General features: G+C 37.3%; 1 protein-coding gene across 5 annotated transcripts in view; it reads right to left on the bottom strand.

Moving 5' to 3' along the window:
* tbc1d4 (TBC1 domain family, member 4) overlaps positions 1 to 26,198 on the bottom strand; it is a 38,664-nt gene that overhangs the window by 5,467 nt on the left and 6,999 nt on the right. For 2 of the 5 annotated variants that reach the window (XM_067443967.1, XM_067443966.1), the window contains exons 2-19: positions 21,731 to 22,342; positions 20,229 to 20,318; positions 19,589 to 19,693; positions 17,330 to 17,462; positions 17,149 to 17,240; positions 16,934 to 17,044; positions 16,066 to 16,185; positions 15,306 to 15,356; positions 13,132 to 13,337; positions 11,936 to 12,088; positions 8,493 to 8,644; positions 7,981 to 8,190; positions 5,524 to 5,685; positions 3,951 to 4,109; positions 3,186 to 3,430; positions 2,283 to 2,442; positions 1,931 to 2,100; positions 826 to 1,002 (exon numbers count right to left, since the gene is read on the bottom strand). In XM_067443967.1, coding sequence (XP_067300068.1) covers positions 826 to 1,002; positions 1,931 to 2,100; positions 2,283 to 2,442; positions 3,186 to 3,430; positions 3,951 to 4,109; positions 5,524 to 5,685; positions 7,981 to 8,190; positions 8,493 to 8,644; positions 11,936 to 12,088; positions 13,132 to 13,337; positions 15,306 to 15,356; positions 16,066 to 16,185; positions 16,934 to 17,044; positions 17,149 to 17,240; positions 17,330 to 17,462; positions 19,589 to 19,693; positions 20,229 to 20,318; positions 21,731 to 22,342 — 3,108 coding nt within the window. Of the gene's footprint in view, positions 1 to 825; positions 1,003 to 1,930; positions 2,101 to 2,282; positions 2,443 to 3,185; positions 3,431 to 3,950; positions 4,110 to 5,523; positions 5,686 to 6,599; positions 7,376 to 7,980; positions 8,191 to 8,492; positions 8,645 to 11,935; positions 12,089 to 13,131; positions 13,338 to 13,592; positions 13,990 to 15,305; positions 15,357 to 16,065; positions 16,186 to 16,933; positions 17,045 to 17,148; positions 17,241 to 17,329; positions 17,463 to 19,588; positions 19,694 to 20,228; positions 20,319 to 21,730; positions 22,343 to 26,198 lie in introns of those variants that run through there. The other 3 variants (XM_067443968.1, XM_067443969.1, XM_067443970.1) reach the window with 3 other exon arrangements.

Raw genomic sequence — 26,198 nt, 5'->3', positions numbered from 1 at the left:
GGCCCTACTGTCACACTTGAGTCTGTCCTACTATCTGGCTATTTTATCCCTTTACAGACATATCAACCGTGTGCTCACGCATACTTTTGGAAAATTATGGCAAACAGGTGTTTATGTATTTTTCTTGTATTTTGCCATATTTTTATTGTTTGGACTCCACCCTACCAACCCTACTTTACTGATATCTTGTTTGACCCTATTATTTGATGACCGATCAGCAACTTCATTTTTTGTGTGACCGACTGAAGTGTGCAAACTGATACTGTCACCTGAAAACTGACAAGTCCCATCCCTCCATGCCAAAATCAGACAGGGGGGGTGGAGCAATAGAGCTGTAGAAGACTGCATTTTGACTGCATTTTTTAACACTCAAAGTAAGGTCTACCGTGCGGTTGAGAAATCAGTTAAATACTTTAGAAAATAAAAAAGTGAGCCAAATATCTTTTCACTTTGTCCCTTTATTATATTTCTAGGATCATCTTGGTTTTAGCAACAGGTTGTTTTTAACAACAACTTGGAGATGAGCATGTTGTGACGTTATGTTTAGACTAATGGAGTTTCAAAAACAATTCATTCTACCACATTCATAAACACTAGTGGATGACAGATCAACAAGCTCTTATCAGCTAAAGTCCTATTACTTTTCATTTTAAATGTGAAATTCAAAATACGATTTTAATATTCTTTGATAGTAAACGAAGAGGCTTATTTGTAAAGATCTTAAAGAGCTTTTTGTCTTTTGTACTATGCTGCCACACACTGGCAATAAAGGGACAACACTTTTCTACTGGTGCTATTTTGTAACAATATTATACAACTACATACCTGCAGTTTCTCTAGCAAGTCCATGTTCTGTTTCTTGAGCTGGGCATTGGATTTCTCCAGTTTATCCAGCCTATCAGACTCCTCTGATGGTGGAGGAGCATCTGACAGCTCATCCTGCAGGACATGGTACTCCACTTCATACGCATGCAGCTGCTTGGAGATGTCCATCTCAACCGCCTGCAAACCACATTTTGTACCGTTCTTTCAAATGTTTCACACACATACTGTAACATAATATAATATATAATATTATATATATATATATATATATATATATATATATATATATATATATTTTTTTTTTTTTTTTTTTTTTTAATAATCTGGTTCAATTTCATTAACAATACAGGCTTTTGATTTTTGAAAAGCAAGTTACACCACCTAGTGGTTAAAGTGCATTCTAGTATAAATACCCTGTTTGAAAAGAGACACCAGTGTACTTTAGACTACACAGGAAACTGCTGCCTACTAATAAAATAGTATGTGAAACAGAATTTAGTATGCTACACTGTTGTCACGCGATAATTTATGCCATATCGTTACTTTACAGGAAAGTATACAGTTGGCGTAAAAAATATATACATTTGTAGTTTGATCACATAATTTAAAGAAGACAAATCAAATCAAAATCATGACTGATCAGAATTATTATTGTTAACTAAAAATAAAAAAAATCAGGAATTGATATAAAGCTGAAAAAAGACTATTAATAGGTTTATTATTCTAAATATTAGATTAATAACTTGCTGAAAATTAAAAAGACAAATGTGAAAAAACTTTTTGTACAAATTTAAAATGTCTTGGCAAATATAAGCTGGCGTTGAAGAACTTACCCAAAATAAAATATTAAATAATATTTATTATTGTGACTATAGTGTGACTAAGGTTATTTACAAACTCATATTAATTGATAGATTTTATGGAACATGTGAATAAAAAAAAAAATGTATTCATACAGTGTATGATTTAAAACAAATAAAGCAAAGCAAATGTAAAGCAAAGCATTTTTTTATTAAAATCTTGACATATATGGACACAAAATGAACACATTATTTGCTAAGTATAAAAAAGTCCAGGAATAAAGTTTATTTCATTTTAAATATACCTTGGTTATCGTCTCTTCCATTTGGCTTTGAGTGAGGGTGGGGATGGTGGATTTAAGGTAGTCCACGATACTTTCAAAGCCGTCACACTCCAGTATCTCTCCCTCGTGGCTGCTCAGCAAACACAGGGCCACCTTAAAAATCACCTCTGTGCCTTGGACAAACAGGAGGTCTGCCACAGAACACACATACATGTACAAGAGTAAAAGGCTATACAATACTTCACTTATGAGTGCAATGCATGAATTTAAACAAAAGATCATTTCACCACAGTCCTCAGGTTCCCCCTAAACCCAACACATACTCTACATTCCTTCAGGTCTATTAGGTAGTTATGTAGGAAGTGAAATATACCAAATATACGGGCAACAAAGCCGAGCGGGAACTGAGAGGCGAAGAGAGTGAGGAACCAGGGCGCGGCGTACAGGCTGGGGCAGATCTCATGCTCCTCCAGGTGATTGTAGAGGTTACGGTGATAGTCGTGCAGCAGGCGGGACAGCTGGTACATCTGGATCTATAGAGAGAGGAAGAAGAAAAAGTCCTACACTTACAGGAGTGAACTTTAAACAGGCTCACATGAGACTGGCTGTAACAGGCTCTTTCTCACGGGATTAAACATTGGCACATCTCATGATGAATAACCACTAACAGCTGAGGAGAAAATTGTGTACAAGAGGTGGAGACGGCTGTTTGCATACCACTTGAGCAAGTGTGAGTTTAAATCAAGTGAATTAAAAATACTGCGCTGGTCGTCGTAACAAAATAAAGATTTGGAATTTACATTTTACTAAAAGTAAAGCACTAGTTTTTTATTATTATTTGTATTTATCAAATTTAAGGTGTGCAAGGTAACTTTCAAATTATGTTTCATTGGCCAATGCAACAATGGCTTAGAATGTTATACCGACACCTAGTGGTGTGGATGTAGCATTGTAAAAAAAAAAGAAAAAAAAAGTTTCAAGGACTGATACCCAAAAAATCCAATAAAAACCATATATGTTATTAATTAATTTTATAAATGAAAGTTTTCAATAAAAATTTAGTTTTTGATGCAATAGGAAAACATTTCATGTATTAAATTTAATATAGCATTCAGTCAAACAAATCAGGACACATTGTTCTACACTCGTTTTGTTATCTGGCACAAAAAAACAGACCAGCTACATTTAACAACAGGAATAATCACAAAAGCAGACATACCAGTTCTGAAAGAAAAACACGAAGCAGTGAAACCTGACACTCTCACACACAGCGCACCTGCAGGGAGATCATGTCGGGGCAGTACTGCCGGCGAATGCCCAGATCGTACATGAGGAACTTCAGGGTGTCGAAAGCCTGTTCTTCACTCATATGCAACAGTAGCAAACCGGCCACAAAACTGATGCCCTGGCAGTAGCCCACCTCCGTGTCCAGCAGGGAGTAGGCCTTCAGGAGATTGTACAGAGACAGCTGTCCAGCTCCAAGCTGAGCACTGAAATACTGGTGTGTTGGGAATGTCCGGCCTGAAAAGGGGAACATCACCTCAGTAATGTGCTTGGTCAAAAATATAACAGTATAATCCATGTGAATTATAATCCCCATTATTATAGCCCAGTGGAGCAGTATCAGACTCATATTTTAAAGAATGTCACCAAACAGTTAACTGGAGCCATTGACTTCTATAGTATTATTTTTTTCCTACTATGGAAGTCAATGGCTCCAGTTAACTGTTTGGTTACTGACATTATTCAAAATATCTTCCCTTGTGTTCAGCTGAAGAAAGAAAAGGGTGAGTAAAGGATGACAATTTTTATTTTAAAGTGAACTATTAGGCACCCTTAGCTGCAACAATATGAAAATATACAGTTTATAACTCGATTTGAGATTTTTAAGTATCTGATCAAGTTTTATTGGTGATTTGAAAATTAATAAACAAATAATATACACATTTGAAAGGCAACTAATAATGCATTCAATGTATGCAGTTTATTAGTCAGTGTATTTCCCTAGAAATAAACTATAAGTACTTGGTTAGATACAGACCGAGGTCGACCAGGATGGCGTGTTGCTGTGCTGTGAGCTGCTTGAGGAGATCCTGATAAGAAGTTTCAGGGGGCTGCTGCCGCTGTGGCAAACGGTGACGCAGACGATACTGCTGGGAGAGAAGGAGCCACGCCTCACCCCGCCGACCTTTAGGGACACCTACAGAGCACACAAACATATAAATAAACAAACAAACTGAGGGAAATCTGAGTGTAATTTATAATTTAGAAAAGCAAAATAACTTCACATTTATTTAAATTTACACTACCTTTCAAATGTTTATTGTGTTTTACAATGTAATTTATGCCTGTGATATCAAAGCTGAATTTTCAGCATAATTACTCCAGTCTTCAGTATTACATGATCCTTCAGAAATTATTCTAATATGCTGATTTGGTGCTCATGAAAGATTTTTTATTAATTTCTTCTTGTTATGGAGCTCCATAAGAAGGGCAGACATTCAGTCTCCCGTGGCCAGACACCTTGCGGTTGCTGGATACAATCACACTGATATGAGATTCTGTGGCATTTAGAGATTGACTAGTCCAAGAAGAGGCGGTGATCCTAACAAAAGACTGTTGAAGTGGATTTATTATATGAATTTTGTACAACCAAGGTACAACCTGATCCAAAGTAGACATCTTTGTTATTGTTCTCCATTTTGAGAGATGGGATGAAGATTCCCAGACTTCCAAAACTCAAAGGATCTTTATTTACAAATAGCTTGACTTTACAAGAAACATCTAACACTTTCTCAAAAATAGAAGGCCATCTAAGGTGTGAATATCACATCAAGTTAACATCACGTGGGTATATCGGAGACCGGACCAGGAAGGACTGAACACGCGGGAACTAAATGCACACACTGATGACTAGACAAACGAGGGGAACAGGTGATACAGATGACTAGACACAGCTGACATAACTAAAGCTAACGAGGGGACTGAACAGTGGCAGGAAACTCAGAACAAAGGAATTTGACAAAACAGAAACCAGGAAGAACATGAGGAAAACACAGGAGACAAAGACTAGATTTGTGACACTAAGTATGTTGGTGAATTTTGTTAAATTATTTCAATAAATGTCTAACTTTTTGTATTTTTGTTTTTATCTTTATTCTTTTTTTCTATGGACTGTTAGGAAACAATATTTTGTGATCTATTATCTTGGTGAATTTTGTTTGTGTTAAATTGTTTTAAAGTATATTTATATTTATTTTTATCTTTTATTGTTTAAAATGTATCATCACTGAATATTTACTGTACTGCGTATATTGAGTTCATAAAATGTGATCATGTGAGTTATGTGATAGTTCAGTTCATGGACTGAGCATTGTCAACTTGGCATTCGATTTTGTTTTGTTTTTTTGTTTTTTGGCCATTTTTCTTATTAATATTGAAAACAGCTGATACATTTTTTTTCAAGATTCTTTGGTGAATAGAAAGTACAAAAGAACATTTATTTCAAATATTTTGTATAAATGTAAGCATTTTACTGTCCTGTTATCAAATGCCCTTGCTGAATATAATCAAAAACTGACCCCAAACTTTTGAATGAAGTAAACCATTTTTACCCTGGCAGACGGCACTGTGGATCTCTTCTTTGTCCCACTGTACTTTAGTGCGGCAGGGGCTGCTCAACTTCCTGTCCCACAGGGCCTGCAACTCTTTGGAGCACTGACACACTTCCTGGTAGTCCAGCTTCATTTTACGAATGTGCAATTCATCACGACTGGCTGCAGGGTGAGAAAACTGCTAGTCAGGTTTAGCATTTATTTATTCAAACTAACATTAGAACAACTAATAATTAATATATTGCTTTTAGATGCAAATAGATAAATGACATTCAGAGTGTCAAAATTATCATCATGTACATCACCTGTTGCTGTTACCATAGAGACAGAGGTATAGTGTATGTAACTGGTTCTTGTGGTTGGTTGTGAACCAAAAATGTGAACAGAAGGGGGGAAATATGCTAAATGCAATTTTGTAAATGTAATTATAACTAATTCATGTTTTATCAGTATATGATTAATAAAATGTCCATCATATTGTTCTAAGAGTATATCAATAATACATGTTCTTAAAACAACATTAAGCCATTTATATTATGCTATTCATCACAGGTTTACCACTTGATGTCCAATGTAAAATAAGGGTCCACATGCAAAACCAGTTGAGAACAATTCATGAAGTCATGAATACAATAAATTTAATATGCTTTGGTTTGTAAAAAAAAAAAAAAAAAAAAAAAAGCCTTTACAGCAATGGATTTACAATGGAAGCCTTACAGGCAAGTGTGCATGCTGCTGTATGATCAAGGAATTTTAAGCACTCTTCATTTCCATAGCAACTTTAGACAAGATTTAAAATATATCAAGACATGGCATGCAGTAACCAGAAAGCAGCACAAACATTTGTACTATACAAGATAAAAGCATACATGAACATCTTTGCAGATGTAAAGAGAGTGAAGTTCTGTTAGACACCAGATTGATGCAACTCTGCAACTACTGCACTTGACAACATGTAGCTAACTACCCCGTGCTGGTTTGTATACATGGGAGCCAAACAATGATATCATGCCAACAACTGCCTGAAGATCAGCCTGTTCAGGCAAGATGTAAATGCCAAGGCTGTGTTTTCTTACCTTCTACTCAGACATGTTTATTCAGTTCGGCCCATCCAAGAGCACACAAAACAGACAGAAAACATCAAAAGTAAAAGGTAGAGGAAGCAAATTGAGTTGTATGTGCAATGTAGTTTTGCCAACAGAGGGCAATATTTCACATCATTTTTGCTTTGCTCTTCCAAGGCAAAGTTGTAATACTAATACACATTATTATTAACCTGTCATAATGTGTTAAAGAGATTGAAATACTGATATTACTAAACTATTTATGAAAGACTAGGGCTAAATATGTAGCTCAAGGGTCACAAAACTGAAAGCACACTCTTAAAGAACGTGAACATTTCCATCTATATTTAACTTTGCTCCAGAATGTAAAATAGAGGCAGTGACACTTGGCCCTCTTAAAATAAGGCCAGGGCAAAAACAACAGTCTAATCAGAGTTACAGGAGGAAACACGCCCTCTCCTGTGACTGTGCTATACACTTTCATCCAAAGTGACTTACACTGCAACTGACTTGTTCATATATTAGTTTTAATTTATCAGTTCACGCATTCCCTAAGAATCAAACCCATGACATTGACCTTGTTAGCACACTGCTCTATTGTTTGAGCTACTGGATATATTTAAAGGGGTAGCTGAACTAAATAATGAGATTTTGCTCTTTATTTATCCACCCTTGCGTTGTTTCAAACCTATAAGAATGACTTTCTGTTAAGCAACACAAAAGGAGACGTTTTAAGGTCTCTAAGCCAATCAATCGTAAGATATCTTTAATACATCTAAGCCAGTGTTGTTTTAGTATTATTTAGTATTAATACTTTGAATTATTAATAATAATAAAAATAATAATAATAATACATTTTATTTATAAAGCACTTTACATTTTAAAGAAAATCTTAAAGTATAGTTTCTAATATTTATATTGGATTTTACTTCAGATTTATGCAAAATAACGAAGATAATGTTTTAATAATTTTAGTTAACAATAACAATGCTGCTCCAAGCTCTAAAAACCTTTAAAAAGACACCACAAAAATATAATAATAAGTAAGTAATAAGTATAATAAGTAATATAGTAGCTTTTTCACAGATGCACTTTTTTAAACTTATTGTATGGCTTCAGAAGAACTAGAATATAGCACACAAGTTTATGGATCACATTTGAGATCCTTTTTTTTGAGGATTTCATGGTGCATTTTGAACTTTTCTTAATTTAGAACTCCTGGTGACTGCTCCATTCATTATTTGGGAAAAAGCTACATCATATTTTTCCTTTTGTGTACCATGAAAGGAAAACTCAATGGGTTTGGAGGGAATGAGAAAATGTTTACAGAATATAATATATTTCTCAGAGAGAAACTGAGAGGAGAGATAGAGATACAAATAGAAACACTAACCCTCCAGGCGCTGGTTCTCTTTCTCCATGCGGATTAGTAAAATCTGTTGGTGAATGGCTTTCTTCCACAGGGCCCTGTAGTCAGCTGGGCTGCGCCGGCCCTTCTCTCCACCAAAGCCCTGCTCTGTGGACAAGGGGCCAGCCTGAGGGTCTTGATCCTGGTTCAAAGCCCGGGGAGAAAGTGGCAACAGCTCCCGGCCATCCATGTGCTCTGGAAAACAGCAGATGTTGACCAAAATGTCTAAGATCCATGCTCAAATGGCATGGAAAGAAAATAAAGTAATTTAAGGAATGGAGCACTGAGCATGTCCCTGACCTAAAAAAACAACAACTTGTTTATTTTGTTTTATTTTTCTTGAATCTTAGTAAAATGGAGAATTATCTTGAAGATCTAAAGCTTGCAGAACAATGATATATGCTGTAATGTTGACTATAAATAGACTGCTGGGAGAACAGGGTGTAATGTTGCACCTGTCTGCTTGTCTGTGAGTACGCTCAAGCATGTGTACCCACCCACGTTATGCATAGAAGCAGAGGGTTTGTTCATGGGAGACGCCACCCTCAGGAAAATCTTCTGGCGCCAAGAAACTCTGCGTGGAGGCACCAAGGTCAAAGAATCGGTGCTACAGCCTGACAGAGACCGCTTCCTGCCCTCCCCATTACCACTACAGACAAACAAAACAACACATGCTTATTCAAAGGAAAAGACAAAGCAACATCGTCTGACCGTGTGCTCTCAATACAGGTGGGTAAACAAAGTTATAAGCTAATAAACAACATACATTTATGTAACAAGTTCATTCAGCAATGCATTTAAGCCAAAGCTCATAAGCAAAAAGGAGAGCATTTAGAGAGGGTCATAATAGATGTTAATTGGTTACATGCATAAGCTACATAAAACAGAGATTACCTGTTTGAGGAATGAGAAAAACTATTAGGAAGTGAACAGAATGAAGAATAGCTAAATAATGCAAACAAAAATTGTACAAAGTGACTCAAGTAAAAAAAAGAAAGAAAAGAGTTTTACTGTAATAAAAGAGCATAAACGATTTCATGCTCTTATTGTCATCAATGTTGAAAACAGCTTAATTTTCAGGATTCTCTGATGAATAGAACATACACATACCTCTGTATATAGAAGGTAAAGGAGATTATTTATCTTATATAGGACATTGTATGTGTGTGTGTGTGTGTGTGTGTGTGTGTGTGTGTGTGTGTGTGTGTGGTTTCAAGAGAGCATGCATACTAGCATACTATATATAACTATAATAACTTAAAAGGCTAACCTAACACATTTTTATTTGATTAGACATATTTCAAGCCATTCCAAATCTAAGAACCTGAAATATATAGTTCATTTCAAAGGCAGGAACAAGATGTGCTTAAAGTCTAATCAAATCGGTTTTATTCCACAAGTCTCTATTATCACATCTCTTTGCTTAGTTACCACAACAATACACAAGCAACAGCAAGGACACTTCAGACGGAGTAAATAAGGCCTGAAACGGGTTTAAATATTATGCATTAAACGCTGGCTAGAGTAATGGACTAACCCTGACCACCACTCAACAGACAGGTGTGCTGCACACCCAATTAGAAAAGACAGCTGGTGATATTCAACATGCAGAGAAGGACCCTCTCTCCAATTTGTAGAAAATGGAGCAGCGCCAAAGATGTGACATTTTAAATATCTCCTCCTTCCAGACCACTCAAAGCATTGGGTCATTAGAGCCTCCTATATCAAACAAATGAAAGGCGAATACACATTGAGGAACATCATTTGTCAGTGGTTCCAAGTTGGCTGTTGTTCAGATGAAGGAGAGCTCATAGTTCAAGCCACCAGCACAAAAACCTGGTCAAATATTAGTGTCCTGCAAAGAAACCCTAGGTAGGGGGTCTATATTCCACACATGGGTTCACTGTATGTTCTCTACTCTAATATACTCGCTCTTCACAAACGCAGCTATAAATTCTTCTTACTAGCGTAAATGCATTAAAAAAAAGAAAGTCAGTCATACAGGTTTGGAACTGCGCATTTAAAATGAATAGGGGCTTTTGCACTGGGTAGTTATTGGAACTCAGTTATTATAGGAACTAGCCAACAGGGCGGTCAAAATACTGCTGCTCTGGTTGTTGTGCGTAACATTTATTTTTTTGTAGTTCTATCTAATACGCTGGATTACCTCCTAAAGATTGACAAGTGTCTGGACTGGCATCGGTCCATCTATCACTGTTTTCCGGTTTGTAGAATAAATATATAGGCTGTAAACTGGATGGCTTTTTAAAAATGCTGGGTGCCTGTGTTTTGCAAGCGTTTGGCCACTCAATGTACTCTTACATCACTGGTAGTTCCTATTGGCTTGGCTTGCTCAGTTGGGGACACCAAAAAAAAAAGTTTTTTTTTTGTGTCCCACAGTGTCGCTATATGATAAATTGAAACGAGCTGATAACATCACCGTTTTCTCCAGAATTTAACTTGACTATTGCACTGAGTTAGATCCAAAATCGTCTCTGGAGGGCCACTGACCTGCAGAATTAAGCTCCAACTTGCCTCAACACACCTGCCTGGAAGCTTCTTGTATGCCTGGTGAGACCTTGATTAGCTGGTTCTGATGTGTTTAATTGGGTTGAAGCTAAACTCTGCAGAACATTGGCCCTCCAGGAGCAGGATTGGGATTGGTCTTACTCTGAACTAGAAGCTAATTTAGTTTCCCCAAAAGGTGTTCCTATAACTAAAATCAGTTCCAGTTGCTGCGGTGCAAACACGCCAGAAAGTGGGAAATTCCACCAATAGTTACAGGACCTATGACAACGTTCCTCCGGTGTTCACCCAAAAAATATTTGAATGACCTATCCCTTTAAAATGTATTTTATGCTCTAAAGCCAGTTGTGGTTGTATCATACATTTCTCTTTTCTTAAGTTTTTTGTGCTAAAAACACCCATTTTGTTTGATTTTATTTTGTCTCTCTGACCCTTGAAATCTTTTCTGTAGTTGTTTCTGTGCCTTTAAGACTATGTAAACAGCCTCTACACAAATGAAACAAAACACACTTTGCTGCACTTTTTGCAGGAATTGAAAATTGTTTGAACTGCATCATCATTTAATAACACCAAACAAGTTTTTATGACATGTAGATACGAGTATGTGTTGATGTAAAAATGATTTTGGGTTTCTGATTTCAGACATTCAACTTCTGAATGAGCCATTTTGCAGTTTCGTTTTAATTAAAGATCTCCTAAAAGTCTATAAAGCCGAGAGCACCATCATAAAACTGGTTTCAAGGTTTTAGCTGGTTTAAGATGGACTACCAGCCTGGATAAACTGGTTGACAAGCTAGTCTCTAATCCCAACACCACTCTAAAATCAGGAAGTCTATGATATTAAGCTTGCTCTGCTTAACTGAATATCTGATGTATTTATACTGAACTATTTCTAAACTATTTACAACAAATAATAATAATTCAGACAGGCAGGTACAAAGAGAAAGATACATCAAAACACCACAGATTAATTAAAGATCATCACAATTGTTCAAACCAACCTGTCAATGTGTTCTCTTAAAAATGTATTCAGAATTATCCAACATAAAAAAGCATAAATTATTCGAAATATTTACGCAAAATAGAGTATAGATTAGAAGAAAGTTCTGTGACAGTTGATGAATGCAATATAGATGATAAACTTTTGTTTTATCATTAGTTAGTAAAGGCGCCAACATGCAATTGAGGTTTAGCATCCCTCTTGTCCAGTGGACAATGACAAAGTTCAACAATGTTGACAGGAAGAGAGAGTAAGTTACAGAAGAGGTTCTTCATAACTGACGACACAGTGACTAAAGCCTTTGGGTTAAAAAACAGACAGGCGCAGAGAAGGCGGCCGCCATCAGCTCGAACCTCAGGCACCCCCGGGGGAAACGGACACATTGAACCATCCGAGACCGACGCCCCCTCTCACCTCTTAAGGCTCCCGCTGTCCGACAGGGAGGCCAGTGAGCCAAGGGAGCCCTGGTAAAAGGTTTTCAGGAAAGTGGGGGTGTGGAAGGAGGATGAGAGACTGAAGTAGGAGTCGCTCTCAGAGACGCTGCGCGCTCTTGAGATACCAACGGTGCTGAGGGAGCCGAAACATAAAAGGCCCACAGCAAATACACATTACTTTGCAGAGGTCTAAAACACCGCCATAGAACCACAATCTAGAACATATGAGCGCTTCTGAACAGATGAAAGATTTCTTCAGATGAAAGAAGAAGAATTTTAGGTTTTTCCTGAGAACTGGGTTTTTTTTATTGTTACATTTTTATTATTTTTAAATCCTTTTAATAAGTAAAAAAATATATAAGCTATCATCTGCTAGCATATTATAATTTTACCTATATTAATTATATTAGAGATGACAATATATCAATACAGCATTGGTTATATTAGTCTTATAATAGTTATTATTTAGTTAATACTGGATATATATTGGATATATAATTGTGTACGCTCATTCCACAAATATTTACATTTGGATTACCTTTGCTGTCAATCTATATATATATATAAAAAACTAAATTAATCACTGTTGAACAATCTTTAACATACCTCAAAATAATTATAGTTTTATTTATCAGCTTTAAAATCAGCTATGTATTGTTTTTTGGCATTTACATTAAAAAAATAAAAAATACAATATTTTTACAAAATCAACCAGATAATATAACAGTTATATATATTGCTTGGGTGTGTTAAAAAAAATAATATAATTTATTCAATTAAAATGTTCAAACAATTTACATACTCCCAATCAATAAAATGTTGATTCATTAAAATAACAAATGCTGTAGATCACAAACTTTAACATGAAAAAAAGAAGTCACAAGCATCACATTCTCTAGTTTTAGTAATTTTTCTAAATGATTTAGTACTAATTCCAACAATACACATACATGCCATATGCAGTCTTGACCATGTAAGTATTCATGCTTAAAGCAATCAAATTTATAAGTTATATATTGAAGCATATTTATGATTTCTGCAAATAAACACAATAAGCTGTTTTCAGCAAATCAGCACATTGCTGTGACTGTCTATAAATCGTATGAATATTGAAAATGGATGGAAAGATAAATGGCTTTAAAATCACATGAGAGGAAACAGGAAGTGATGCATTACCTGTTCTGCAGCAGCTCTGGGGCCAAAGACTGCTGCCGGCGCAGTGGAGCCTTACAGGCCTGAGAGGAAACCTCAGTGAAGGAGATCCTTTTCTTGATGGGCGGGTGGCTGAAGGTGTGTGCCCGGCGACGGAACTGCGGGGCATCTGGGTCGTCCTCAAGGTAACTGGGTGGAGTCCCAGGTGGGGAGTCACCAGGAGAGTCGCCCTGCAGGGTGAGCAGATAATGAACTGGGTCAGCGATGAGTTGGGCCCAACGACCTCACAGACGATGACATTGTATTCAACACATGCCAGACAACTCAGCTTATCAATGAGTCAAACCTCAAATTCAACAATGATCCATCCCAGACAGAAACAAGCTATTTACTGAGATATGCATATACAACCTTCAAGTTTCAGACAAAGCAAAGCAAAAACTGACTTGACACAAGCTACATCTAACTATTGATTCTGAACTCACCCAGCATTTTCACCTCTCGTTCGCGTCCCCTGTGAGAAGTGGATGGTTTGGCGGTAGAGTGACTGCACACACGCTTTGTGATCTATTGTATGATAATAGTTTGTGTCACAGAGCCACAACACACACACATGAGCCGTTGGAGGTGGACTGCAGCACAATGGAGGTTTTTGGCTGCTGTTTACTGTGATGGCTATAGGAAGGGTCTCTCTCTCTCTGGCTCTCTTCCTCACTCTGTTTCCTGTCCCTGTGCTATGGCAGTTCCTGAACCCATGCTCTCCTGTGAGTCAGTACACAGCACGGCCAGGAAACCAGTAACGGCTGCACAACGCTCTCTCCATTGACTCGCACAAATCGCAAACCCTGTCCACTTCCTTCTGCTGCCTACAGCTAAATTTGGGGAAAACAAATGATCCAAGCAACATAATAGCTCTCTTGGCATGGTTATATAAAAGGAATGGGAGCCTGCACAGCGCAAGATTTGATAAATGTGGGACCAGTTGGTTAAATGTAATTATTCAAATGGCTTAGAAAAGGAGAAGTTACAACTGAGAAATAGTATTAGCATCATTTGTTTACTGATGGCTGCTTAGTTTGATATTTTTTTAAAGAATTCTCCACTGTGGTTTGCACACATTTTGACCAATGAATCTCCATGATTTTCCACTTGTTTTGATATTTCTGAATTTTTGAAGAACTTTTTTTTATTAAAAGGAAAATTCACTCACATAGACAATACTATTGTCTTGCTAAGTAAAGCAATATTAAATGAGATATTTTAGAGAAGAGCCATTAGATAGTATACATAAAATTCATAATATCCATACATAAACTTTCCTGATATTATTTGGATTGGTATGTTTGTTTGTTTTTTTGTTTTTTTTTACAAAAATGAAAATTCTGTCCCAATTTACTCACCCTAATGTCGTCCAAACCTGTATGATTTACTTTCTTCTAAAAACCATAAGATATTTTGAAGACTGTTGGTAACCTGATGACCATTGACTTCCACTGTATGCCAAAAAAAACAAACATTTATCAAAATATCTCTTTTTGTTCCAAAGAAGTTAAAAATAATTTCGAACAACATGAGTGTAAATAACTATAACAGATTTTTCATTTTTGGGTGAATTATGCATTTTTTATCAATTATTTTCATTGTTTTAAACTCACTACATGATAACTCTATTGAAGCTACTGTAGTCTTAGAACGGATTCACATTACATACAGAACGTGACAACAGCAAGGAACTGTTAGATTGTAACATGTTATAGAGTTGAAGTTTAAGCATGAGAGAAGTTGCTCACATTGACAGTGCCTGTGAGGCCATGTGAGGACCCTGTGGGAAGGTAGAGCTGAGTGGTTTGTTTTCCATGGAGTCCAGATACCCGAGCTTACCATCACACACACCTCACATTTCACACCCCCCTGAGACAGCGAGGTGGACAGGGTCAAAACAGGTCAACCCCGATTGAATGAGACCCCTGATGAGACATACGGGCCAGCTTCGATCATATTGCTCATGCTGATTCTTAAAAAAATGTACTGTATTATAACACAGCATTGGTATTATTTTCAGCGTGTGGTGGTAATTGACACCAGAGAGACTTGCTTGTTGGCAGAGCAGAACAAATATGTGATTCTTGGCAGGGAGAGAACAAGAGCTGGGGTTAAAAATGACAGATAATGGTATTCACGTGTTGTGAGATACTCACGCGGTCAAAACTTCCCATGCTGCCCAGACGCATTCGCATACGGTTGGCTCCCTAGGGAAGAAAGATAGCCTTGAAATTAAGCAACCTGTTTGAAGGACAGAATTTACATTTACAAACTTTAAATTAATAAAATACAAATGCTGTCATAATTTAATCGATGTGTTATTCATCATTCACAAACCTGTATGATTTCTGCCTTTCCACAAAATAATAATAATAATAGTAATAATAATACATTTTATTTATAAAGCACTTTACATTTTAAAGAAAATCTAAAAGTGCTACAAAGAGAGAAAAATAATAAAGCAGTTAGAGCAATTAAGAATTAAGTTAAAATCAACACAATAAATAAATAAATAAATAAATAAATAAATAAATAAATAAATAAATAAATAAATAAATAAAGCTATTTTGAAGAATTATCATGTTGCTCTTTTCCATGTAACAAAAGCAGATAGTGGCCGTCCAAAAATGATTTTAATTTGAGCTACAGGAAAAAAAAGAAATGTATACAGGTTTGGAACAACATGATGGTGTTTTTTTAAATGAACACAGACGTCTAGTGGAGAATTCAGGCTTAGCTGGTCTTTATCCTTACACATTGATATTGCTTTGTGAGTAAATAAAGCAGATGGTGGAGTTATTATAGTTCTGTACACAAACAAAGGTATTATTCATAGTACAGGGGTGGGGTAAATGGGTCAATCCCCATTCATAGACCAATAAGACACAGACGGACAACACACACACACACACATACCCGTGAGAAGATGTTCTCCAGGGAGCTTGTCAAAGAACTCCGGGCTTTGTTCTTCAACAAGTCCAGTTTATTGCGGCCCGCACCAGAGTTATCAGAGGTCAGAGTGCTGCCAGAAGCATTCTGCAGTGATACAAAAGGAATGAAAGGAGTGAATAAGTGAGAATGACTGTGGCGTACGATTAGACGCTTTTCTGAGGAATGCATGTTCTGCACTTGGTGACATTTCACTTAATAGATTTCAAAATGATGGAAGCAAGACCACCAGGTATCAGGGATAAATCACCACTTGTCTAAAACAACACTCTGCCACAGTATATCCAAAAGAGCCAAAAGCACAGACTGAGTGCACTGGAAGCCTTGCCAATTATGATTTCCCAGCAAACCATTGTTTTCTTTTTAAATATATTGAAAACCATTGCTGTTTACTTAAACAGTAAACTGTTGTCCCCCTGTAGTCAATCATATAATCACTTAAAACTAAAATATTTAAACCTTTTATCCCTGTGAATTATTTTTTTTTATTTAGGCCTTAAAATAGCCTGAATGTAACTCTGTACAACCTTGCACCTTATCTATGCATATTTTTTTTAATTCTTTTTATAACTTTTTTAGTTTACCTTTGTTCTTTTCTTTGGTTATAACGGTCTATTTGATTCCATGTCTACTTTAAAACTGCTCTGAAAACATACAGTCTTGCACATGTTCAGAAGGGCAGCTACATTAATTCTGCTCTGTTCTAATCTATAGCTATATTCTGATGACTCCTACAACCTGTCTAATCCAATTAGAGGGAGGTTACAGTCTCATGACTCTGCAAGGTGGTGTGGGTGGGTGAAGTAAGTTTTTGTTGTGTGTGTAAATTTGCTACCTGTGAGACCTCTCCAATATGAACATGAGATTTCTGCTTGGTCTCACACAACTGTCGGAGGTGAAGAATCACAAGCTCATTTTCTTCATGATCGGATGCTGGCTTCATTTTCTAATGCATGAAAAAATATAAATATGAAAAAAAAAAAAATATATATATATATAATAGAAAATAGGAATAAAATCATATTTTGGTTATACTCTTGGTTTGCCTACCTGCACCCGTTCAAATATGTTGACCTGCTCATTGTCGTTCAGTTGGGACAGGTACTTCTGAATGGCTAGTTTTGCCCTGGGAGGATATAAGCCTGGGGAATTGAGAGAGACACACACTGGAATTTTGGGCTAAAATTGAGGTGAGTACACTGAGTGAGTGGATGGAAGCTGGTGGCTTTACCTTCTATTCTCTCACAGAGCTTGTGCAAGTCATGCATTGGACAAGCCTCACACAGTTTGATTTGGTTCTTGGAGCTCTGCATAGCTGCTGCCGTGGTAAAAGCTTGTTTAAGGGTAAGCATTACTTCATCCACCTAAGAAAAACATACATTTAAAAATCACCTTTAAAGCTACACTGTGTAACTTTTTTAGTTTATTCTTAGCTAAAAACACTTAGTTCTTTCAAAAATATATGTGCTCATTAATGTAAATTTCTTTCTTTCAAGTAATAAAGTATTCTCGTAAGTTTATAATATGCCATTGAAAATACATACGGGTGAGGGGTTCGAATGCTGGTCGCCATGTTGCCCCTCCATCTTGAAAGTACATTAGCCAAAGAGGGACATACCCATAAATTCAAGCTTCGCCTTTCGCGTTTTAACACTCGATTGGCACCGTGTCAAATGTGAAGAGGGGGATTGCCATGTTAATCTTGGACTAAATTGGCCACCGTAGGAGTTAAAACGAAATCAGAATTGAAAGGAACAGAAACTAATATTCACTGGATGGTCATATACCTTTACACCGCTAGATGGGGGAAAATAACACACAGTGTAGCTTTAAAAGATTATTGATAAAATGTAAGTTGTATTCATGGCATCAGTGTTTTCAGTCACTATGAAAAAATATATTTTGACCAAGCAGCAACCTCCCGCAATCTCTCGAAGCCAATACGGAAGTACTATAAACTGCAATTCCTAAACTGGCCACTAGGGACAGGCTCCAGAAGGGAGCAGAATCTCATTGAGCCCCATGTTAAAATTCGTAATTTTACAGCAGAAAAAAACATGTTTACAGCCTGGTACAAATTGTGGTTTTGGCCTATATGGCTAATTTTGACCTTCATGACAACTGTGAGGGGGGTGAATTTTTTATAACTCATTCGTTTACGTTATATAAAGCTTTAAAACGCTGCATAATTAAGGGCGTGGTTACAGGTGGATAGCCATTTATCTGCCGTCTATAGTCATTGCGTCACCTAAGCTCCGCCCACATCCCGCCTTTTTTCCCATTTTCTGTTATCCGGGAGTGACACGCGATGACTCGCTCACAAGATGGCAATGCCCAGCTCGCCCCTACTTTAAGCTTCAGAACGGCTTATCAGAATCCTATGAGTGACGTCACAGACACTACGTCCATATTTTTTTACAGTCTATGATTTTGACTACACAAAATCACAATCTACACAAAATGACTTCACAAATCAATAAAATGCATACGGTAATAGACTCTATTTATTATAAAGCAGCGCACACATTAATTATCCAGTAATAAAAATATATTATCTGATTTGTGAAGTCTCAATTGTCATTTTGAAATGGGATAACCTTTCCCCACAATTTAACTTCTGGTTATTAATTTCTGATGCATATGTGCCTGTCATGGCCATAATATGATTTGCAAGATTATATTATAACATGTTTTGATTAGAGCGATCAACTGGCTTTTTATATACTCTTGTCTGAGGTCAGCGTATGACGTGTGTTGTTTTTACATTAAAAAACATCATAATGAATAAGTAATGGATTATTTTCTACCCTGGTGTTCAGCCGAGCTCTTGGAACACTCTGTTTTTATGGGCGTGCCGCATTGAACCCTTGGAAGTAAACCCCCACTGCTATGATTGTATAACGGTAATTATAATTGCATATTATAATGAGCTTCGGCTTCCACCGACAGTACACGTGTGGAAAAACGGCAACTGGAATGATTCGCCCTCAGGGCTCGCAAAAAATTCTTCGGTTTCTGTTTGCGGAGCCTGCTGTCCATAAAAGCTTTTCTTTGACTAACAAGGATATTTTCAGCTCTGAACTTACAGGATTTTCTTATATTATGATGACCTTTTATATATCAAAAGCTCAAAAGTGTAACGGTTTCATATTGTAAACATTTACTTATACTGCTGTACATTCAGTCAAAAAATGTAATAATTCTACATTATTTTCTGTGCTAATCAACAGCAAAGCATCCGTATAGACCAAAAACTAGGAAAATCCTCCATGTTTGCATATCAGCTGTACAATGAGACCTTATCTGTACATTGTGTGCTAAAATACAGGTCTAATCCTATTCATCTTCTGGATGGCATTCAGGTGGCAGAGAGCTACTAAAGGTAATGTCCACAAGATAGGCAAGGGAGAGTCATTGTTTCCACTGTACCTTAGGATGAATAATTAATCAATGTGGTGACAGCAGTCGCTGCAAGCAGGTCAGGACTCACCAGAGACTCACTAGCGCACTGGAACACGTAACACACATACTGGGCTGGGCCAGACTCCACCACATCCCGACAAATAAAGCCAAAGTGATCTGTCTGTTTAACACCCTGCGGGCACAGATAATGACATCCATAAAGGACCAACAAACATAAAGGGCTGCAAGTCACAATGACATACAACAACACAGAGCAGTGTGAAAACTCACTTCATTAAAAAAAAATAATTAATATACACCTGACTGGATGAACCACGTTTAAAAGTGTGATTGCACAACAATTGAATTGTATATTAATGCGCCACATTGGTGGTATTATTATTATTATTGGTAATACATAGATGTTTATATTTAATGAACATTGGCATCCTTTATCATATTTCTGCTGCTGTCATTTTATGAAAAAGGATGTGCATTACAGTGATTTTACCAAAATAAAAAGTACAACACATGCCTAAACACCTTATCTACAGTAAGAAAAATGTTAATATTCTCAATAATATACAAAAATCTGGTACAAAACCTCATGTTGGTCGCTTGGTACTTGTTTTGAACAGCACTGTGAGACAACATATGGTGACATTAAATATGAGACGTACAAAGAGATTATCTAAAACCAAACAAACCTAATCCTTTCACACACAAACCTGTGAACAGGACGAGATGTCCTTAAAATTCTTCTCCAGAACCACAGTTTTGGTTTCAGGGCTGATGAGATTCACTTCAAACCGTCCAACCTGCACAAAAGAGCAACTTCATAGCATAGTTTGCATATTGAGAAGGAAGCGGCAGGAATGAAAACACAAATATCAAGCTAAATGTTATCAGTGCTAACTGATAACTCGGCTCACATTGTTTTTTGAGAGCTGTATTTGCATCTAAACAAAATCCTACTTAACAATTAAGGTCATAGTGCAAGTGATTTCTTAACCAAATGACCATATAGACACCTCTCCCTAAAAACTGTTCAAAGGGAAACGTGTGAGTGCATGACCGCCATGCATGCTAATCAGCATGATTTTGCATTTTGCCATTTAAAAAGAAGACATTTGCATGTGTAGGACTGTTTTAAAGGTTAAAGGGATAGTTTACCCAAAAAAGAAGCTCAAAAGAAAATATTTTAGTGTTCATAAAATGAAAGTCAATGGAGCCATTGTTTTGATCTACATCAATTCTATGCAAAAACTGGAAATAGAATTGCCATAGTTGTGGTGTGGACTTCCCGATTCTCATAGAATCAGAACAATTCTTAAAACTATATAATTATTACAACTATAAACTTTATAGTTATCATCCTTGGTTTTAAGAAGCCTATAACTTAACTTGTCTGGCTAATGTCCGTTGGCTAATATATTGTTAGATTTCACTCACCAGTGATTATTTATTCACCTAGCATGAAATTTGCTTATGTGAGTGATGTACTTGCAATGTAGAGGGTTGTCTATAAACTTTCATTGTATGGACAAAAACAGTTGAAAGACTCATCAATATGTTTTGTGTTTTAACATGATGGTCATTTCCTTTTAATTTTTAATTGCTGAATCATCTGTATAGTTGGTTACACTTTTTTTAAGGTGTCATTGTTACAGTGTGATTATATATTATAAGTACTGTGTTATATTAAAATGTTACTTCAGCGATTTAGCATATGGCTTTGTATCAGTAGAAACCCCGGAGTATATTCAAATGATCGTGCCTGAACTGATTTTATGAAAATGAACGCGGTGGGCAAATGATCCAGTAATCCAGTACCGGTGGCTTTGGGAGTGGCCTCGTAGTGAAGTGAAGCAAGTGCATTCTGGGCACCAAGTTGTCTTTCAAAAGACAAAAATAAAATTTCTGTCTTTTCTCAGTCTAAAAGGTACCAAGTTCAAAAATAATTTCACATTTCTACTATATTAATGACCCAGTTTAAATACAAAGCTTACAAATCTGAAGTAACCCTTTAACTACATATACTTGATATAGGGTTTATGGTAGGATTAGGGTCTGGTTGAGGGTTAGTTGTATGTATTAACGAATAATTTCCTGTTATTACTATGGTAATTACTATGTAACATATGTAACAAGGACACTGTAAAAAAGTGTTTCTGTAAAGTTTTTATGAAAATCACAGACTAAGTGATTACTAAGTATTTGCACATAATACCTGGAACAGCATTGTGCGATTCTTGTCAGCATCAGACGGCTGCACGTTATTGGGCGCGCTAGCATGTCTCCTACGTGTTGACCCCTTGCCCGCCTCTCTGGGCTTTTTCTGCAGGCCGCCCGCCAGGCTATTACAGCGCGTACGAATCTCCTGCTGCTCCACAAAACCAGAGTCCTCCAAAATGCACTCAGGAAAGGCCCCTCGCAGGCTGCCCGTACTGGAGGAGCTAATCATGTCCTGTTTCCCAGTGTCCAACTCGGACAGGTCTTCCTCAGTCGAGCTGGGTTCTGCCTCGGGTTCTTCAACTTCACAAAGGGAGGAGCTTAGAGGGTCTTCACCCATGATGAACTCTACGGGGGCCTCGGTGGAGCTACGCTGGCCGTTGAGGAGCCGCAGACGCTTGCGTTCAATCTCATGTTGGCGAAATTGGTCAATGCAGTCGTCAATCAGAGTGGAAGGGGCTTTCTTGTGGTTGACAGTCACTTTTCCACAGTAAAGTACTTCGAACTTCTGGGAGTTGTAGAAAGACTCGTCACTCTCTTGCTTGGGCTTGCTTTCCTCCTTAAGTGCAGCCTTGGACACCTGTCTAATGCTGCTAATAACCTCAGGCACCTGGGGAACAGGGCAAGACTAAAATTAGATCAACAATAAGAATACTAAATCAAAACAAAAAGGCAAACAAGGACAAAACTTCCATAAAAAGGGTCAGTGGTTATGTTAAACTTTTGCAAGGAGAAATGCAGATTGCATACTAACTAGGTTCAGCCCCTGAGGAGTCAGTAATACAAAGCCAAGGCAGACTGACGATATCAGACAACGAAACGGCTTAGGAACCTGAGTGTACATTAAAGAAGCCAAATGGATATAAATCTATGAGAGAGGCCTCTTTTCTGGTATCTGATACTGCTATCAGTCATTTAGAGTGAAACCTGGAGCTATAAGAAAACAGATCTCTGTTTCTATATGCCTGAAGATAAGTAGGAATCTTTTGAAATAGCTGCAAGAGCTGCATGTGTCGTCACGGGCCACAGGGTTTTTGTGCATGTTGTCTAAGCATGTTTTACTCTGATAGAATTGTTACCTATTTACATGCATTATGACTGGCAGACTGCAACGGTTAGAATTTTAAAAATCTTAATTTGTGTTCTGCTGAAGAAACAAAGACACCTATATCTTGGATGCACTGCGGGTACGCATAAACATCACATTTTCATTTTTGGGTGAACTATCCCTTTAAAAACACCACAAAGACACAAACAACATTAAAAACTTGATTTTCACCATAGGAAACTAAGAATATTGTGTACCCCAATAAACATTCCTCGTAAGTGAAGTAGAACTATATTCTTAATAATTTTTTTTTGTGAATCCAACCTGCAAATTCTTCTAAAACACCATTTTTGGAAACCTTGAGATTTGAATTAGCTGTTTGATTAGACTCCTTACTGAAAGCCATGGGACAATAAAGAAACTGATTTACAGCGGCTTGGGTTTAGAGCACAAGCAGCATTTGCATAATTCCCATAAAACAACCCATGCACAAGCCATGCCGTATGAGTCCCTTGTAATGCTTAATTTAACTTATTATGGGAAATAAAATATTACATTTTATCAATGAAAACATGACATTAATTATATTCCACAGCTTTATTGCATTTAGTCACATGTGGTATCTAATGAAACTCATTAAACATGTCCCTACTGTCCATATTCAAATCTGCATTCATGCTTTTGGGTTTAAAACTGGTATATTATCTGGTTGCAAATGTCAGATATACCTTAAATTATAGTAATCCCATGATCTCTATCTTGTGCCTTTTCTTGACTTAGAAATGTTCTGCCTTGTCTCAGGCTCAAGTGCATACAAGGTTATGGCAACATTAAAGGGATCCCCTGGTGTTGAGACTTGTATGGCTTAATATAACATAAATGATGTCTCTTACTGAATTATGTAGTAGAAAACCCATGAAAGATCTACGTTATTTTAAAAATCGATTTTGTATTTGGACCATGGGCGGCGCCATTTTGTTTGCGTTCTAGGTTGATGACGTAGAGTGGTTGAACTCCTCAATCAGCTGGCATTACCCGTAGCTATTTTTACCACAACGCAACTCGAAAATTGTTTCAGAGTTAAACAAAACCAATGAATTCCTTTGTAATTATACTTAAAACACACTCAAACATACATGTGCACACAAACTCACCTACACAAGTCACAAACAGATCGGCGGGCGCGCACACGACAGGCTCTGTCTCAATCGAGATGTTGGGCTGCTCAGTCTCCACGACAGGGGCTGAATCTGAAATCGACCCTATACCCTTAAATAGGGCATTATTTGAAGGGACGGCCATTTGTAGTGTTGTCCGACACCATAGTGGACATGTTCGAGTGCAGTCATTCAGTCTCACGTTCCACCGCAATAACGAGTAAAGCCGATTTACAAACAGCTGTCCGACTTCACGCACTCAAACATACATGTGCACACAAACTCTCTCTCTCACACAGACTCACACACACCCCAACAGATCGGCGCGAACACACACACACACACACCCCAACAGATCGGTGCGAACACACACACACACCCCAACAGATCGGCGCGAACACACACGCACGCACTGCGCGCGCATACATAACCCTCAATCTATTCCCTGTGTTGATATCCTGTTCAACACATCCTGTTCCCTAGATAGACTGTTGATAGTAGATTAACTATAATGCCTAATGTGACCAGCAGAGGGAAATATCTAGGTAGGACGATGGGATAAAGTAACGTGAGGAAGAGAGGCAGGATGTTTTGGTGATGATGCATGCGATTGAGACAGAGCAGTCAGGTGTGTGTGTGCGCGCCCGCCGATCTGTTTGTGACTTGTGTAGGTGAGTTTGTGTGCACATGTATGTTTGAGTGTGTTTTAAGTACAATTACAAAGCAATTCATTTGTTTTGTTTAACTCTGAAACAATTTTTGAGTTGCGTTGTGGTAAAAATAGCTACGGGTAACGCCAGCTGATTGAGGAGTTCAACCACTCTACGTCATCAACCTAGAACGCAAACAAAATGGCGCCGCCCATGGTCCAAATATAAAATCGATTTTTTAAATAACGTAGATCTTTCATGGGTTTTCTACCACATAATTCAGTAAGAGACATCATTTATGTTATATTAAGCCATACAAGTCTCAACACCATGGGATCCCTTTAAATAAAACTGATTTACATCAGCAAGACGCATCTTGTTTGGGAAAATACAAAAAGAAGTGACAGAATTGGGCGTGTTGCCAGCAAGACTCAGAGGTGAAATTAAATGAAGCTCCATAGACTTTAAAGAGCTTAGACTAGACTGGAAGAGCGTGCTTGGCTGGCCTGGTCTACATGACTACCATAAGCCTAGTATATGATTTAATTCTGAGTTGACTCAACATAAACATTAAATCCCTGAAGTTACGTTCAGGGAAAACAAACAGAAGTAGAGAAAATTAAGTTCTAACATGAATCTGAAATGGTTTAAGGCATGGTATAAACAAAGGTTTGCGTTTCCTTCAATTAAAATGAGACACACCAAGCTCTGAGACACATTAACATGTTGCACAGTCAGTGCACATACAGAGCAAAGCAGTAGCGTGAACAAGAATACTGTCGATATAAACAAATCTTCCAGGAACTAAAGCCCTGTAATGGCCACAGAGTGCTTGCTGTATAAAAATACAAGGCGCCATACCAAGGTCACATGGATTACTTTTTCAAGGTAATAAAAAGAGAGTAAGTCAAACATAACTTCAGGCTGTGCATACTGGTCTATATCTTGCAAAGATAGTTATGCTTCACAAATGTGTTCAAACTCATGAAAACTTTCACATTATCTGCAAAGGACATTTGACTAGTTGCTTCCCCATGTCACCCCCATAATATAAATCATCTTTTTATGGGCTATCAGGTACAACAAACACCTAATAATAAATGTCAGCATAACTCAATATAATATAAGTGGCTTGTTGAGAAGAGGCGGGCTATTACTTTTTTGAAGCAATTAGCCATATATATATATTAGCCATATATATAATTAGCCATATATATAAGTAACCATCTAGAAAACCATATAAACCACATTAAAATCCACTCAGAATGCCTTAGCAACCACATAGCAACGCCCTGGCAACCACCCACAACAACCTAACAATTTAGCAGCAACTTCTACATGGGTACATTTTCTTTACTTTGCAATTGGTTTTATGGAATTGTTGCAGGCAATTCACGAGTGAGTCAGGAGTTTACAATAAAAACAATTAAGACCTCTGTGGTCCACTGCATGTCTGTCAGTAAAAATAGCTCAGTTTAAATGCAAACATTTCATTGAATCCCCAAGGCTAACTGGCGGAAAATCACGGTGCAGCTGAGAAAAAAAGGCTCCTTGAGATCAGGAGGAAAAGCAAACAATCATTCAAGCAATCATCTGCTGCAATGGGCTGCC

The sequence above is a fragment of the Pseudorasbora parva genome, chromosome 5 (assembly GCF_024679245.1).
Source record: "Pseudorasbora parva isolate DD20220531a chromosome 5, ASM2467924v1, whole genome shotgun sequence".
NCBI classification, from domain to species: domain Eukaryota; kingdom Metazoa; phylum Chordata; class Actinopteri; order Cypriniformes; family Gobionidae; genus Pseudorasbora; species Pseudorasbora parva.
The sequence above is the reverse complement of the archived record's forward strand: the minus strand, read 5'-3'. Positions and strand labels throughout refer to the sequence as shown.